The sequence below is a fragment of the Patella vulgata genome, chromosome 5, assembly GCF_932274485.2.
Source record: "Patella vulgata chromosome 5, xgPatVulg1.2, whole genome shotgun sequence".
Lineage (NCBI taxonomy): Eukaryota > Metazoa > Mollusca > Gastropoda > Patellidae > Patella > Patella vulgata.
In genome coordinates this window covers 67577637-67593732 of record NC_065883.2, presented here as the reverse complement: position 1 = coordinate 67593732, position 16096 = coordinate 67577637, and the positions used below count along the sequence as shown (strand labels likewise).

The window sequence follows — 16096 nt, the reverse complement described above, 5'->3', positions numbered from 1 at the left end:
CAGGATTTAACGTCCACTTGACACAAACTAGGTCATTTTGGGACTAACATATGATTCAATTTTATTGGAATAATTTGCTTGCACGTAGGGGTCTTTAGCAGTGGGAGCAAACCTGGAAAAAAACCATGAGGTCGGACAGGCGACCCTACTCTTTGTCACGTACAACCAGGGAAATTGAAACCACACCAGTTGACTCAATGACAGGCCTTATCATACAATGCCACATGCTAACCATTCAGCCATCCAACCCCCCAAAGTGAAAAGGACCACAGGTCAAGAGTGTGCCTATTTCAAATATGTGTTTATAATTTAATGGACTGATCAACCAAATAATGGACATTCTTGTACTTACTTGAGGGTCTGGTTACAACAGCTGTCCATGGACTGATACCTTCCCCTGCCGAATTCACCACCTTCAACCTGTAATCATAACTTGTATATGGAGAAAGATCAGCTGATTGGTCGATATAAGCCTTCTGGGTTGCAGGAACCCTTCCAACAAAAACGACTGCTTCTGTTCCTGTTAGTCGTCTCTCTATGGTATAACTACTTATAACACCATTCGGATGGGTTGGTTCCAGCCATTTTAACTCCACAGACGTCGGAGTCAACGCTGTTGCATTCGGTGCTACTGTCACATCCGGGGCTGAAATTTAAAAACACAAACACGATATTATATACCAGTAATTACCGGTATCTCCTGAACCAGCATCTAACTAGAGAGCCACCATGGTTCCACGATGTGCTAGATCAGTGGAAATGAAATAAAATGAAATGGGGTTTAACGTCCTACTGTTCTGCTCCAACTGGGCTAATGAAGACGGGCATATGCCATGCAGTGTCCTATGAGGGAAATTTTGCCTGGGCAGCGGCACTATGGCCCACTCTTATATCGAAATTCAAATGTATACCCAGGACCTCGTTTTTTTGTCCCATCTGAATGACTAGATGGCAGTCCTTGTCAGGCCCTCCGTCCTATACCACTGACAAGGGGAAACCATGTTGGAAAATCAAGATGAACTTTTAACGGCCAATCTCGATCAGTGGACATTGATGACTTCAATGATAAACTGTGGTTTCCGTTTCTCGTGTACTGAAGCCGTAATGGTTAGTGCGGTGCCTTACTTAGATTAAGAGAGGCCCTAGGCTATTCCATTTAAGAGGACCCTGCTAAACTCCCATCCTCACCACTAGAGAAAGATGAAAGTGTGTTTTAATAAGCCGAGGATGATGACAACAGCTGTTTAAGACTACAGTGTGAGTTAGAAAGGCTTACAACAGTGTCAAAAATAATATACACCTCTGTCAGAGGCCTCTAGATCTTGAGGCCCTTGGCTTCAGTCTGCCAAGCCTTAGGTCAATCTGGCACTGCTAGTTTTAGTTGTGTATGGCAGACATGGGTGGTTTAAGATATAACAAGCAGTTGCCATGCAAGATAGGTCCACATTTTGCAAGAGATGGACAGAGAACAAGCTAAAAGAAAAAAAATCGATTTTACATAAAATCAGGGCCCATAATCCAGGAAGTTACAATCCAATACCTCTAGAGGAACAACAAGCTAAAAGCACCATAAACATACATTTAAAGTTTCATCAAATTCGGATAAAATTTGCGACATGCTAAAAATGTGACTTTTCGTAAAATCAGGGGCCATAATCCATGAAGTTACAATGCAATACACGCCAATAATGAAAGGAATTGAGATCTTTTGGATATAAATCTATATTTTAAGTTTTGTCAAGATCGGATAAAAATTGTGACCTGTCCAAAAACAAATTGGGGAACAGATGGATATGGGCGACGACAATATACGTCCACATGAAATTGTGAGCATATAAAAACATGTTTTAATGGTATTGTACCTGCTTCTAGAGTTCGAACCTGGATTGATTCATCACTTTTGGAACATCCTCCTAAGGTACACGCCTCCACTTTAAATATGTAATACGTGTAGGGTACTAGATTATCTATTCTCTGTGATGTCACGTTACCTGCTAACTGTAATAAAAAATAATCAGACAGCTGACAATTTACAAATTAATATTCAATTAGCATTTTAAATTTATTTATTTAACTCTTGACAAGGGTAGCAACTTTGAATTTGGAAATTAAGTTGACATGGGTTGTGATTTTGAAATTTTAAATTGTGTTGACATGGGTAAAGATTTTGAAATTTTAAATTGAGTTGACACAGGTAGTCATTTTGAAATTGAGTTGACATGTATATAGTCATTTTGAAATTTGAGTTGACATGGGTAGTGATTTTGAATTTGGAAATTAAGTTGACACGGGTAGTCATTTTGAAATTTTAAATTGAGTTGACACGGGTAGTCATTTTGAAATTGAGTTGACATGTATATAGTCATTTTGAAATTTGAGTTGACTCAGGTAGTTGTTTTTAAGATTTGAAATTTAAAATTAAAGAGTTGACTATAATGGTTTTGAAATTTAAAATTGGGTTGACATGTATAGTGATTTTGAATTTGAGTTGACATGTGTAGTTATTTTTTAAAACTCAGTTAACAGGACAGTTATTTTGAAATCTAACTGAAATTGATTCAACCACTTTGAAGAAAGCAAAAATTTCAATTTAATTGGACAGTGCTGCGATGATGATGACAATGATGATGATGATGATGTTGATGATGATGAAGATGATGATGTTGTTGTTGGTGGTGGTGATGTTGGTGTTGGTGTTGATGATGATGATGATGGTAAATAGTAATAATCTTACTGTTAATCTTAATTCTGTATTTTGATATATCCTATAATCTCTAATAATACCATTGGGTGATAACGGTGGCGTCCACACCAGGTCAATATATCGTGTGTTGATACTTGTGATCTGAGGTGGCATTACACCAAGTGGTCCTGAAAATATACAATAATTACAGATTTACTCTTTTCCTGAAGATCTACAATCAATAACTTGTCTTCCAATTCAGATGTTTTTCGATTTGAGGGAGTAAGGTGCTGTCTCACCAACCAGGAGGTGCTGGATTTGATCATTGGGGGAGGGGGTGGTTAGCGTGTGCGTGTTGCATCATAAGGTCTGTCATTGAGTCAACTGGCATCGTTTCGAATTCCCGGTTGTATGTGACTAGGAGTAGGGTCGCCTGTCCAACCTCGTGGGTTTTATCATTTCCTCCCACTGCTAAAGACCCCTACGCGCAAGCGAATTATTGAAATAAAATTAAACCATATAATAGTGCCGAAATGACGTAGTTTGTGTTGAGTGGACGTTAAACCCCATTTCTATCTCTCCGATCATTGTGTTGGCCAAGAAAGTTTCCTCAGCATTTTGCATCATTAGCCCGGTTGATGCTTTTCAAATTAATGTTAAAGTGTCACCACAGTTTTGGTTTCAAAATTTTGCGCATCAGACAATTATAGATCACATTTAACAAAAATCAATCACAGAGTCGATCACACTTTAGAGTTAGTCACATTTGGCCAGAGTGAAAGTCACATTTGGTCCAGTGAAAGTCACATTTAGTCTGCCAAAGAAGGTCACATTTAGTCAGTCAATGTAGGTCACATTTAGCCAGCCAAAGTAGGCCACATTTATCCAGCAAGTGTGAAAGTCGCATTAATCCAGCAAGAGTGAAAGTCACATTTATCCAGCAAGAGTGAAAGTCACATTTAGTCAGCCAGGTGAAAGTAACATTTAGCCAGCCAAAGCAGGTCACATTTAGTCAAAGTAGGTCACATTTTGCCAGAGAGAGAGCATAAAAATTTTCAGTGGGTAAAATTTGTAAAGTAAAAGGAGATCAGAATACTCACTGTCTTGTCTAGTTATCTGTGTCGCCCAGTCGGAGAAAGAAGGTCCATGAGAATTGGATGCTACGATTCGGAACTCGTATGCTGTATAGGCAAGAAGATTTTCTTTCGTGTAGATCAGAGTTGACGTTGGTCCGAATATACTACAAAAATTAAAGTAACAAACATGTAAGAAAATATTTCATAATCCTGGTAAACTGCTTAAAGTAAACTAGAAAAAGCTAACGGTTGAGGGAGGGATTTGGGGGGAGACAGGGGTGCACTTTAGATCATAATTGAGTCAAGTTACATTAACAGCTTGTACGTGAAGGGGAGTTGTCTCTTCAACATCAAGGGTTTTCTCCTGGTCCTCAATCTACATGCAAGGAATTCAATGAAATAAAATTGAACCATATGCTAGTCCCAAATTGACATAGTTTGTGTTGAGTGGACATTTCTCTCTCTCTCTCTCTCTTGAATCCCACCTGCAGTTTTAATTTAGTGAACTATTCACAAATTCATATTTAAAGGGCTAATCCCGATATTTTTGGGAGAATAAAACTGCTTAATTTTGTGTTAAAATCCTTTAAAATCCTCTAGCTGAGGGCCGTGCAACTAACTCAATATTTGTGATAAGTTTTCAAACCACTTAAACCCGTCAGTCTTCGTCTGGAAATGGAGACCGGTGTCCCAAGCTGTATTATGCGGTGTCTGGATAAAACCAGACTTTTATTTTATAAAAATAATGTGTAGTTGAAATTTACCTTTCGTTATCAAGTACAGCACATGGGTCATTCACTACACAGACCTCTCAAGGAACGGAATCGATTATCAGGTCACCCAACGAAAAAACTGACCCGAAATCTTAAAAGGGTTACGTGTCCGGATAAGCAATTTTGACATTCACGTCCAAACGACTCAATATTTTGAGCTGGAAACTTTTGTTTTTGAGAATCTCTTGATATCGGGATAGTCCCTTTAATGAATAATTCTTACTTACTCCTGAACAATTGAATTTGCTCTTTTTTCTCGGAACTGTAATATATATGATGGCTCTTCATTACTGTTTACTCGTCCAACTGGCGGCCATTGGGCTTTTATAGAATTGGGTGTTTCCGAGACAAGAGAAGGTGGGCTAACTCCATCTGGTGCTGAAATTAAAAAATATAAACAAATGGTGATCAATTTTGATTTTGGTATTTTTGCATCTGGGGCTTGAAAAGTTATTTTTGTTTTTCTGTCTAACCACGATTCTGGTCACTCAATAAGCAATCTTTGAAAACCTAAAAATGAAAAATCATATATCTAGGGGATACTCGATTAATTGTTCCGGAATCAAATTTTCTCAATTCCAAAATTAGTGTCAACCCTGAGCAAACTGACAAACGACAGTCACAAATATATGAATATGGTTAGTGCTAAATGATAAGGCCAGCTCAATTTTTCGTCATAAACAGGGCTAGCAGCTAATCCCAACCCTAACCCTAACCCAATGCTTACCCTAACCCTGACCTACAATCTCACCAACAATCATGTGCCCTAACCTTATTTACATCTAGTCGACCTTGACGAAAATTGAGCTGGCCTTAACAAATAGATTTAGCATATAGATAAAGCATCAAGTATGGTTGTATACTTACTTCCTGCTGGCATATTGCGTGATACTATGTTGCTGAGTATAAAACCCTTTGTATTGGAGGCGTTAACTTGTATTTTATAGATGGTATAGGGTATCAAATTATCTATAACGGTCCATTTATACGAATCATTAGTTCTTAATAAACTCTTACGCAGTACATCGGTTCGATAATCTCGATTGGCTGAAAAATAACAAAATCTAAAATAACACACCTTGATTATTTGCTATGACAAATAAAATAAAATTCTAACTATAAGAAACAATGAATGAAAGGAAATGTCCAGAAATGAAATGAGGTTTAACATCCTATTCTTTTGTATCAACCTGGCCCCGAGTTCACAAAGCATTCTCAGACTTAAGTTGAGAATTTGCTCAACTTTAAATCACTGTTTATGACAAATATCTTTGATGCAGAAATACAAAACTTTGCACATAGTTTCTTATTGATGTATCTGATACATTCAAACAATAAAATTATTATAAAGGGCTATATTTTAGTTAAAATAAGGTGAACAAGTTTGAGTAAATTCTCAACTTAAGTCTGAGAATGCTTTGTGAACTCGGGGCCAGGGTTATAAAGAGACTCATTATAAGAGAGAGAGAGAGAGAGAGAGAGAGAGAGAGAGAGATTTCAGGACTAACATATGGTTCAATTTTATTTCAATAATTCGCTTGCACATAGTGAAAGGAAACCAGAGGACCCGTAGAAAACCCACACGTACAACCAGGGCATCAAAACCACACCAGTTGACTCAATGACAGACCTCATAATAAAACGTGTATAAGCTAACCATTCGGTCATCCAATGCAGTGTGCAATGAGTGAAATTTTGCCTGATAGCAGTACTACAACCAATTCCCTTATTCCGAATGTCAGAGGATCTTGAATGTGTTGTCAATGGTATACACAGTACCTCATTTTTTTTTTTGACCCAACATTTTAACCCTCCACCAATGAATAGGCTGCATCCTTAAAACATTTTAGTTTAAAATTTTCACGATTGAGAAAACAAAAGTTGAAGATTACAGTTGTTAAATATACATACCAGCATCCTTGTAGAATATTCCGTCAAAATAAACATCAAAATACAGATGTCCGTTCGGTTTCTCTGGGGCGGTCCATGTTGCGTTTACAGATCTCGGATCAAGACCCACAACTTCTAAAGTTACAATTCCTTCTGGTGCCGCCTCTTGAGTTCTAGTCTTGACTTCATTACTGTATCCACAGCCTATACTAGTACAGGCTTTAACTTGTATGATGTGTAAACTGTAGGGTTGAAGGTTGTCTACACGATATTCACGTGTCAAGCCACTGGTAACCATGATGCTATTATGGTATAGTTCATATCGTACTATTACACCTGTTATATAAGATAAAATATTACTAGCACACTTGGGTGTCGGCATGGAAACTAGGTAACACTCTGGGGATACAAGTCAGAACATCCAAAATTGAGTTCTCTCAATTCCATGAATAGTGATAATTCAGTGAAAAGGGGACAGAATAAGGGGATTTGAGCTACAGTACATGCACTGACTGAGTAACAGTGTTTGAATTCAGATTTTGGTGAAAATACATGGTTTGGAAGCGAAAGAATAACAAGAGTTAAGGAGAGAGAGAGAGAGAGAGAGAGAGAGAGAGAGAGAGAGAGAGAGAGAGAGTGAGTTTAACGTCCATTCAACACATACTAGGTCATTTCGAGACTAACATATGGTTTAATTTCAATAATTCGCTTGGGCGTAGGGGTCTTTAGCAGGAGGAAGCCAGGGGACCCAGAGAAAACCCACAAGGTTGGACAGGCGACCTTTTCACGTACAACCGGGGAATTGAAACCAAGCCAGTTGACTCAATGACAGCCCTTATGATACAGCACACATTCGCTGACCATTGGCCATCCACCCCCCCCAGAGTTAAGAGGTTGGTTAAGGGGATATGCATTGCGGATAGTTACAGTACATATTTAAAGTATGCTACTTTCAATTTGTGTATCCCAAATTCCATGGTAAACCTCAAACATGCTTTGTGGTAGAAATGGTTCAGCTCAACATAAATCATGCAAAATGTTAGAGCATGGAATAGAGATAAGAATTAACTATAACATTAAAGTCAACGAGAAGAGTTGGTGGTCTGCATCCATGAAAGGTTAAATTATCTCCCATGACACACTAAAGTGGGGATAACTCTTTGTACAGTGAACTTGTAATTTCAAACTGATAAAGATAAATAAAGCTGTTCTGCTGGTAAATATCTGAAATTTTGCAAATCAAAGGTCATTTCATCTCTAATTCAATTCATGCCAAAAGACTATGTTTGCAATTTCATACTAACCATTTGGTAGTTCAGGCTCACCCCACGTAACTTCTAACTCAGCCCAGGAAGGGGAGGTAACTATAGGATCTGGTAAGCCTTCTGGAGCACTTTCTTCTGTAGTAGCATTAACAACATCACTCATAGTACAACCTCCTCCAGTACATGCCTACAAATCAACCAAATAAAATAATAAAATGACAGCATATCATTATTATATGCTGTTATGGAGAGTGGAAAAGTTTGTAATTAATGTACAAAATTGAAGCAATTAAAGCCATGTATGACCCTATATGCTGTCCATATTCTAATGTCCCACTTACCGACAACCGTATAAAGTATTGTGTTCCTGCTGTAAGATTAGCTAAAGTTGTAAATAAGAATAATTCTGTATTGTTATAAATGTCTTCTCCTATGCTGCCATCTGTTGACAGATGTAGGACGTATCTCTCTAACGCTCCGTTAACTTGAGCTGGTGTCTCCCATCTGGCTTCTATCTTCTTTGTACCTGATAATAAATATCAATATATTATAAAACAGGATATTGTTGCTTTACTGGTGCCATGATGGCTAAGTGAGTAAGGCGCTGGTTCACTAACCAGGAGGTCCCAGGTTTGATCTTGGTTTTAGCCGAGAAATTTACTTTGGATTTTTCAGTGTGGTGCAGGACAGAGTGCCTGGCAAGGAACAGTGTCTAGTTGTTTGGGAGGGACAAAAAACCAAGGTCACATGTACATATGAAAGAAGCCTTCATATGGGATATGCTCCTGTCTTCATTAGCCCAGAAGAAAAGTACACGGGAATGCCACTGTCCTTGCAAAATGTGCCCTCTCAAAAACTTCATCACATATGTCACCACATACGCCACCATATATATCAAATACTTCACCACATACTTGCCAACAGATATACAACATCAATTGGCTCTTATTACTCCCATACTTTCCCACAGCTATATGCAAAACTGTCCCCTCACATACTTCACCACAGGTACACAACATTAATTTGCTTCTATTACTCACAGACAACCAATCTGATTAAAATACAGATCTATATTTCGTTTCAATGGCCTACACTACAAGAAGATCTGACAAGTTGTACTCGAAGGTCGTGTCAGGGGTCGTACTAGCTGCTTTTGACCCTATGACCTCAGACATTGATTAATCAATAAGCGTTGACATTTCTAATGGTTTACCCACATTTCCGTGCATGGCACGTCAAGAAGTCGCCGTAACAGACCGTTTCATTGGTTAATCCCTCACATCAGCCAGAACACGACAATGATAACCAGATCCTAGTGTAGTAAAGACAAGTAAAATGAAATTTTGAACTATAAAAAACTAAACTAAATAGGATCTGTGTTTTAACCAGATTGCTATAATATGGTCTTTACATAAATCCAACAATCTGAATTAATCTTACCTAGAACTTTAAGAACGGGAGGATTAACGGAGGTTGGTGGTAGTTGTGATGTTGTCAAGGTTACAATAGGTCCACTACTACAACCAGAACTAGTACAAGCTCGTATAAAAAACTGGTATGACGTATAAACCTGAAATCAACCACATCTATTTATTTAATATTTAAAACGGGGGTTTCATGTCTGGAATCAATCATTATATAAAGTCATTGCAGGATTTTCAATTCTTAGCAAACTACAATATTGTGAAAGTTGAATATATACTCTTCAAAAAAAGTAGGGGATATTCAGAAATAATACAAAACTGCAGAAATGCACTGCTGTTTTTATTAGAGGTAACCAGTGTATGTTAATAACAGGCCAATTGCCTACCCATGAACATAAACAGTTCATATGGGCGGCTTATCTGACGGCCCCATTTCACTCGCAAAGAGATACACACCGTCAACAGTGAAAATGGACGTTTTTGATTTTTGTCTTAATAATGAGCAATTCGTCGTAGTGTGCTCCTAATCAAGCATCCAATCACCCCCCCCCCCACCCGCACCAAGTGAGATTGGTCTCCCTTATGTCTATGCTGCGTACTGACCTGTAAATTGTTAAGTTGATAAAATCGTTCTCCGCCCTGATAGATCTGTACGTTATCTTGATATAGATAGTAACCTGATAACGGGCCGTTAGGTTTACCAGGCTCATTCCACGAAATCGCTAATGATGTCGTAGAAGGAATTGCAGTCAGACTTGGCACTTCTTCTGGAGCTGTAGAAAAAAAACAATATATATTCTCAACATGTGTCGTATTTATTTCAAAACATAAAAGTTTGGACCTAAAACCTTTTGAAAAAAGCAACTAAAGTATATCTATTTTTGTTTCTTAATTAAATTTTAATGTGAACAAAGACATGAAAAATTATTATTATTATTATTGTTCGATTTATATAGCGATTCATTACACATGAAATTTTCTAAAAAATGTAAACGACGCTCAGCCACTTTAAATGTATAAATTTTAATAATAGAAAATATTTTACCTTCAGAAAGTGTCATAACTGGAACACCATCTTCACTCTCCGTACAACCACCTGCTGTACAAGCTGATAGTTTTATAATATAACTAGTATACGGAACAGCATTCGTTAAATTTCCTGAAATATTCAAATAAAATGAAATTGGTCGCACTGTTCAGCCGCGACTTGGCCATCTTCAATAGAAGGCTTGATCTCGCTTTAACTACATACATCTTATCAAGGCCTTCACGTAATACCCTGCATATTGCGGCACTAATTTCGATTGGGTACAAGCACAACTTGTGAGCCTATCAGATTCCTCGATCATCGCGAATACCAAGTCTCACGCCTTCAAGCTAAAATGTGTACCTGTGATAATCGAGTTGCAAAGTTGGTTCATTCAATGTCAAGGTTTCCGTGGAGGTCGCGATGTCACAACCTTTGTCACGTGTCTGCAGATAACATAGCTATAAGTTCGGAAATTGTGAAGTAAACAAGCAATGGACAGATGTTGTGAAACTAGCAGTCGTTGCTTCAGGAACATGCAACTGGGCTAATGAAGAGGGGCATACGGCAAACAGTGTGCTATGAGGGAAATTTTGGTCTGCTCATATATTGAACCCCAACTGCCAAGGGATCTTTTAAGTGCATGCCAATGTATACACAGGACCTTTTTTTTCATACCATCCAAACGACTAGACAGCTGACAATGGGAATACACGTGGGAAAATCCTGATGAACTTTCTCGGTCGAACATGCGACCTACGGCCTAGTGAGCCAGCGTCTTACCCACTTAGCAACTGTGGCTCCTCCTGAAGTATCACAAAATTAAAACAAATGGAATCGGTACCAACCAACGATTGCATTCCAGATAAATCATGTTGTGTTTATTTAAATGAAGACTGAACAAGTCTTGAAAATAGATAGATCATTCATGGCCACAAGCAATGAAATGAAATGAGATTTAACAATGAGATTTAACTACAGATCTTGAGATAACTTTGTTTTAGTATATTTTAAGAGACATGAAAACTAGTGTACATCGACTTGGCCCCGTTACTTTTTTTTACCTTGTATAAGTATTTACTACTCTATATGATCCAAGGGTTGTAACTCTGTCAGTAATTATTGAACAGGTACAAAATTAAAAGAATTCTTCATGAACATAAAACATGATGTATATATTGATCAAGGGCAAACTACTGGGTTTAGCGTCCTACTTTTCTGCACCAACTGGCCTAATGCAGTGAGCGGGCTGACCACAGTTTTTCGTCCCATCCGAATAAATAAAGGAAAGGAGTGTAATGAGTTCAACAATTGGTCCCTTTGCGCCATTTGAATTTTCTTTCTACCTAGTTTTGGTTGATTGGAGGTTAAACCTCATTTCTCTCTCTGTATGTTTACGAAACAGTTGATTTAATCGGCCAGCATATAGAAAACCAAATTACTGACAGGTTATAGGAAACTAGAACACAATTACTGACAGAATATAGGGAACTAGAACACAATTACTGACAGAATAACGGAAACTAGAGTTCAATTACTGACAAGTGGAATCCAATTAATGACAGGATATAGAAAAGTGGAATCCAATTACTGACAGAATAACAGAAACTAAACCCAATTACTGACAGGATATAAGAAATTAGAACCCAATAATTGATAGGATATAGAGAACTGGAACCCAATTACTGACAGGATATAGGAAACTAGAGCCCAATTACTGACAGGATATAGGAAACTAGAGCCCAATTACTGACAGGATATAGGAAACTAGAGTCCAATTACTGACAGGATGCAGAACATGATCTAACCTGCTCTAGAATCTGTATCCAGGAACTCTGTCTGTATCGGAGCAATTGTGTCGTTCTCGTTGACGTAACCAACTAAAATAAACTTGGATAATAATCCTGAAGTGCTGGCGGGTTTGTTCCATTCAGCTTGTATCATATAACCTGACAGGGCCTCAACGTTGAATGGTTCCTTCACACCAGTAGGAGCTGGATAAATACAATAGAAAGTTATCAACATTATGTATGTGAGGTTGTGTATATGTGTATCGCAGGATACCAGCTTGATTAAATGGAACTTTCTAAATTGTTAATATATTACTGCTTGTATGGCCATAACACTAGAATCATAAATTGTCAATTCCATCAATAAATACTACAATAAATACAAATTAAATACATGTAACACAATTAACTTTCTTGTAAATACTGGCTATTACATGAAATCATTTTAAAATTTATAAGTTCCTATAGCGAAAAATAAAATAAATGTTATCTTTTATAGACTTGCTGAGCTAGACTACATGGGATATTTTCTATTCTTCTAACATTATATACATAGTTACCTCCTTCTTTAGTTCGACCATATGCCCACGGTCCGCTACCCAATCCAACGGAATTCGAAGCTGTTACTCGATATATATAATCTGGAGACAAAAATAAATGTAATAAAAACATGTAGTACAAATCGATGAGGTTTAACGTCCACTTAACACAAACTAGGTTATTTCGAGAACAAAATATGTTTCAATTTTATTTGAATAATTTGATTATGCGAAGGGGTCTTTAGCAGGGTGAGAAAGACCCAGAGAAAACCCATGTGGTTGGAAACACAACCCTACCGTAGTCACGTACAAGTGGAGGATCGAAACCAAGCCACTTGACTCAATGACAGACTTTATGATAGACGCACAATCCGTTAACTATCCAGCCTCCCAACCCCCCTTATGTCGATTGTACATGAATTGTGTCTGGGGCTTTTTCTTTGAAGAGCATCACCCCCAAGAATAGCAAGATGAGTAACGCTTGGGTGCACACAGTTCCTGGTTCCTGATTCTCTGGGAGTATTTAAGTCAGGGATCCTGTTTCAATCATATTTACCAGACTTGATGCCGGACTGACAGTGAAATAGACCAGCTGGAGATCTGACATGTTAGTCAATTTACATGCCATAGAAATCAAATTAAAATGAATTCAACCACAAAACACAATAAATACAGTTAAATGAAATGAAATGGGGTTTAACGTCCTACTCTTCTGCTCCGACTGGGCTAATGAAGACAGGGTTAAATTAAAATTTGCTATGTCTAAAACAATAAAAATACATAATACATCTTGGATAATGCTAAGAAATTGTCATATTCTTCGGAAAATATCTCTTGCTAATCTAGACTAAAACAAAATACCTCAAAAACGTGGTCACATGGGTGAATTTTCCCCAAAGGACCCATACAAAATCCTCGATGTTAGGGATGGACACCCTACCATTTATCACATACAAATTAAGAATCCTCGATGTTAGGGAGGCCCACCTTCCATTTATCACATACAAGAATCCACGATGTTAGGGAGGCCACCCTACTATTTATCACAAACAAGTGTGGGATTGAAACCACACCACTTGACTCAATGACAGACCGTATGATCTAAAATGTACTCCCCATCCCATCAAGGAGAGAGAGAGAGAAATGTGTAGGAGTCTTTAGCAGTGGGAAGAAACCAGAGGACCCGGAGAAAACCCATGAGGTTGGACAGGCATCCCATCAAGGAAGAAGAATAGAATAATACCTGTATATGGTTGTAATCCTGTATCAAACGTCTGTGTATCGTATCCATTATATACTTCCGTTATTAATCTATCTTGACACGTATTATTGGGCACCTGAAACGGGGCGCAGCCGTCCATATTAACATTCACCACCTGTGTAGCATCTTTACCAAAATCATATCTATTTCCGTCCACAGCAAACAACGCTATACATCCACCAAAACCTATAAATATAGCATAAAATATGTCATTATAACATTATAAGATAATCATTTTATTCTATTTACTTGATTGTGAACCAGGGAGCCACAGTGGATAAGTGGGTAAGACGGTTGTTCACTAGCCTGGAGGTCGCGTGTGTGCGATCCCTGTATTGTCCAAGAAAGAGAGAGAGAGAGAAATGGGGTTTAATTAACGTCCACTCGAAACAAACTATGTCATTTCAGGACTAACACATGGTTTAATTTTATTTCAATAATTCGCTTGCGCGTAGGGGTCTTTAGCAGTGGGAGGAAACCGGATTGGCCGAGGAAGTTCAATGGGATTTTCCAATGTGGTTTAACCTTGTCAGTGGTGCAGGACGGAGGTCCTGACAAGGAAAACTGTCTATTCGTTCGGATTAGACAAAAAAAAAACTTAGGTCCCATCATGCACGTGTAAGATCCCTTGGCAGTTGGAATTCAATATATAAGTAGGCCATAGTTCCACTGCCCGGGGAAAAATTTCCCTCTTAGTATGGCGTATGCCCATCTTTATTAGCTCAGTCAGAGCAGAATAGTGGGACGTTAAACCCCATTTCATTTCATTTCTAATTGTGAACCTGGGGGAATTTACATGATTGTCAATTACAGCTCTTCAAAGGGTTGTAAATGCTCAATTATTTTCAAGGAAATCACCACCTTGTCTTGGGTAACTTGGATAGATGTAATGCTCTAACTTACTTTCTCTTGGTAAATTTGGGGCGCTATTTTCCATGAACAGTAATACTTCAGATTTCTTCGGAATTCCTCCCACAAAAATTTCAGAAGCTGTTGGAACAGTGAAGACGGTGTCAGGATCTCCATTTAAAACAGTTCCAACACCCTCAATGGTCAGGTTGGCCTGTAGACCCTTCTTACGCAGATAAACCGACCGCCAGTTACCATCACAAAACACAGAATCTGGGTTATTGTAGGTTGCACTGCCTTTCGAGACTCCATTGCTGAACTCGAAGTACAGGGTGCCGTTAACAACACCTGCATACATGTATATACCGGTTCCTCCGTAGGTGAAGAATAACATCCCTGTGTGCAAAGCTGTACGGAATTGAAACGAGACTTCTACATCATCTCCACCAATCAGTGATCTAGCATCATAAGGAAGTTTAGCGTAACCTGCAATAACGTGGCATGTAAAAATAATAATAAACTATATGGAGAACAATTTGGGCTTTTCACGGCCACATGTTAATAATCGTTTCAAGGCATTTAGTAACTGGATGGTCTGATAAACTATAACACATACATTTTGGAAGAACAATGACTAATTACCGTACTGAGAATTATCAATATGGAGATGTGGCAGCGAAAAGTCCAAATAAATTAGTAATTGTTCTGGGAGTTTTTCAGTTGAACCCTATGCTTCAATAAGTATGTGTTATAGTTTATTGTTCTTCTATAAGTATGTGTTATAGTTTATTATTCAACCATAAGTATGTGTTATGGTTTATTGTTCTTCCATAAGTATGTGTTATAGTTTATTCCAGTTACTAAATGCCCATCAACCTGTTCGCACTTAGACCGTTGAAAACTAGGACGCCTTAGACTACCTTGTCATGTACACAGCAGTGGCGCTCCCCACAAACTAATAAATGGTCCTGTATTTAATACAGAAAGCTATTCATATATCTTGGATAGTTTATGGCAGTCTTAGGAACAACATGGGGAGTTTGCAGAAGGAAATGCAAATAATGGAAACCAGGGGTAAACCCGATCTGGTTTTTAACAATAAAACATCCAGACTTATTTGTGAGTTATTTTACCTTGACCTAAGAAATGAATTCCTTTGTCTAAGTTAACGGGACAACCTTCCCAATTAAGAAAAGCCAGTTCATTGGCTACGGCATCTGTCCATTCAAGTTTCTTCCACACTTCAAACGGTGATTCTTGTTGTAATATTTCAATATCTCGGATACAACCTTGAAATCCTGTCTTTGAAATCTAAAATAAAGTTAAATGATGACAATCTTATCCATGGAGAGACAGACAAACATATCGTATGATTTTATTTCAATAGTACGCTTGTAAGTGCACGTCTTTAGCAGTGGGAGCAAAACAGACGACCCAGAGAAAACCCATGAAGTTAAGGGTGGGATCAAAACCATGTCATTTGATTCAATGGCAGACCTTATGATCTAAAGTGTAAGGG

General features: G+C 38.1%; 3 protein-coding genes across 3 annotated transcripts in view; all 3 read right to left on the bottom strand.

Annotated features, from left to right (window-relative positions):
- The window catches only part of LOC126821358 (usherin), a 28421-nt gene extending 26219 nt beyond the window's left edge, over positions 1-2202 (bottom strand). The window contains exons 1-3 of the mRNA XM_056101045.1: positions 2191-2202; positions 1863-1998; positions 353-646 (exon numbers count right to left, since the gene is read on the bottom strand). Coding sequence (XP_055957020.1) covers positions 353-646; positions 1863-1998; positions 2191-2202 — 442 coding nt within the window. The remainder of the gene's footprint in view (positions 1-352; positions 647-1862; positions 1999-2190) is intronic.
- Positions 2203-4755: 2553 nt separating this feature from the next.
- LOC130012912 (usherin-like) lies at positions 4756-7850 on the bottom strand. The gene is made up of 4 exons (XM_056101044.1): positions 7727-7850; positions 6444-6758; positions 5400-5579; positions 4756-4910 (listed from the first exon to the last, which is right to left on the bottom strand). Exons 1-4 carry the CDS (start codon positions 7848-7850, stop codon positions 4756-4758), a joined length of 774 nt encoding a protein of 257 aa, XP_055957019.1.
- Positions 7851-9345: 1495 nt separating this feature from the next.
- On the bottom strand, positions 9346-14997 carry LOC130012911 (usherin-like). Its single transcript, XM_056101042.1, has 7 exons — positions 14632-14997; positions 13711-13914; positions 12489-12569; positions 11947-12132; positions 10157-10270; positions 9715-9884; positions 9346-9360 (listed from the first exon to the last, which is right to left on the bottom strand). Exons 1-7 carry the CDS (start codon positions 14969-14971, stop codon positions 9346-9348), a joined length of 1110 nt encoding a protein of 369 aa, XP_055957017.1. The 5' UTR covers positions 14972-14997.
- Positions 14998-16096: the final 1099 nt, after the last annotated feature.

Coding starts and splice junctions, on each gene's coding strand:
- LOC130012912 (XM_056101044.1), bottom strand. CDS start 7,850: ATGAGTGATGTTGTTAATGCTACTACAGAAGAAAGTGCTCCAGAAGGC. Junction 6,759..7,726: donor TGAGCCTGAACTACCAAATG/GTTAGTATGAAA, acceptor CTTATATAACAG/GTGTAATAGTACGATATGAA. Junction 5,580..6,443: donor AATATTCTACAAGGATGCTG/GTATGTATATTT, acceptor GTTATTTTTCAG/CCAATCGAGATTATCGAACC.
- LOC130012911 (XM_056101042.1), bottom strand. CDS start 14,971: ATGTTATTCTTCACCTACGGAGGAACCGGTATATACATGTATGCAGGT. Junction 13,915..14,631: donor CCCAAATTTACCAAGAGAAA/GTAAGTTAGAGC, acceptor CTATATTTATAG/GTTTTGGTGGATGTATAGCG. Junction 12,570..13,710: donor AGGATTACAACCATATACAG/GTATTATTCTAT, acceptor TTTTGTCTCCAG/ATTATATATATCGAGTAACA.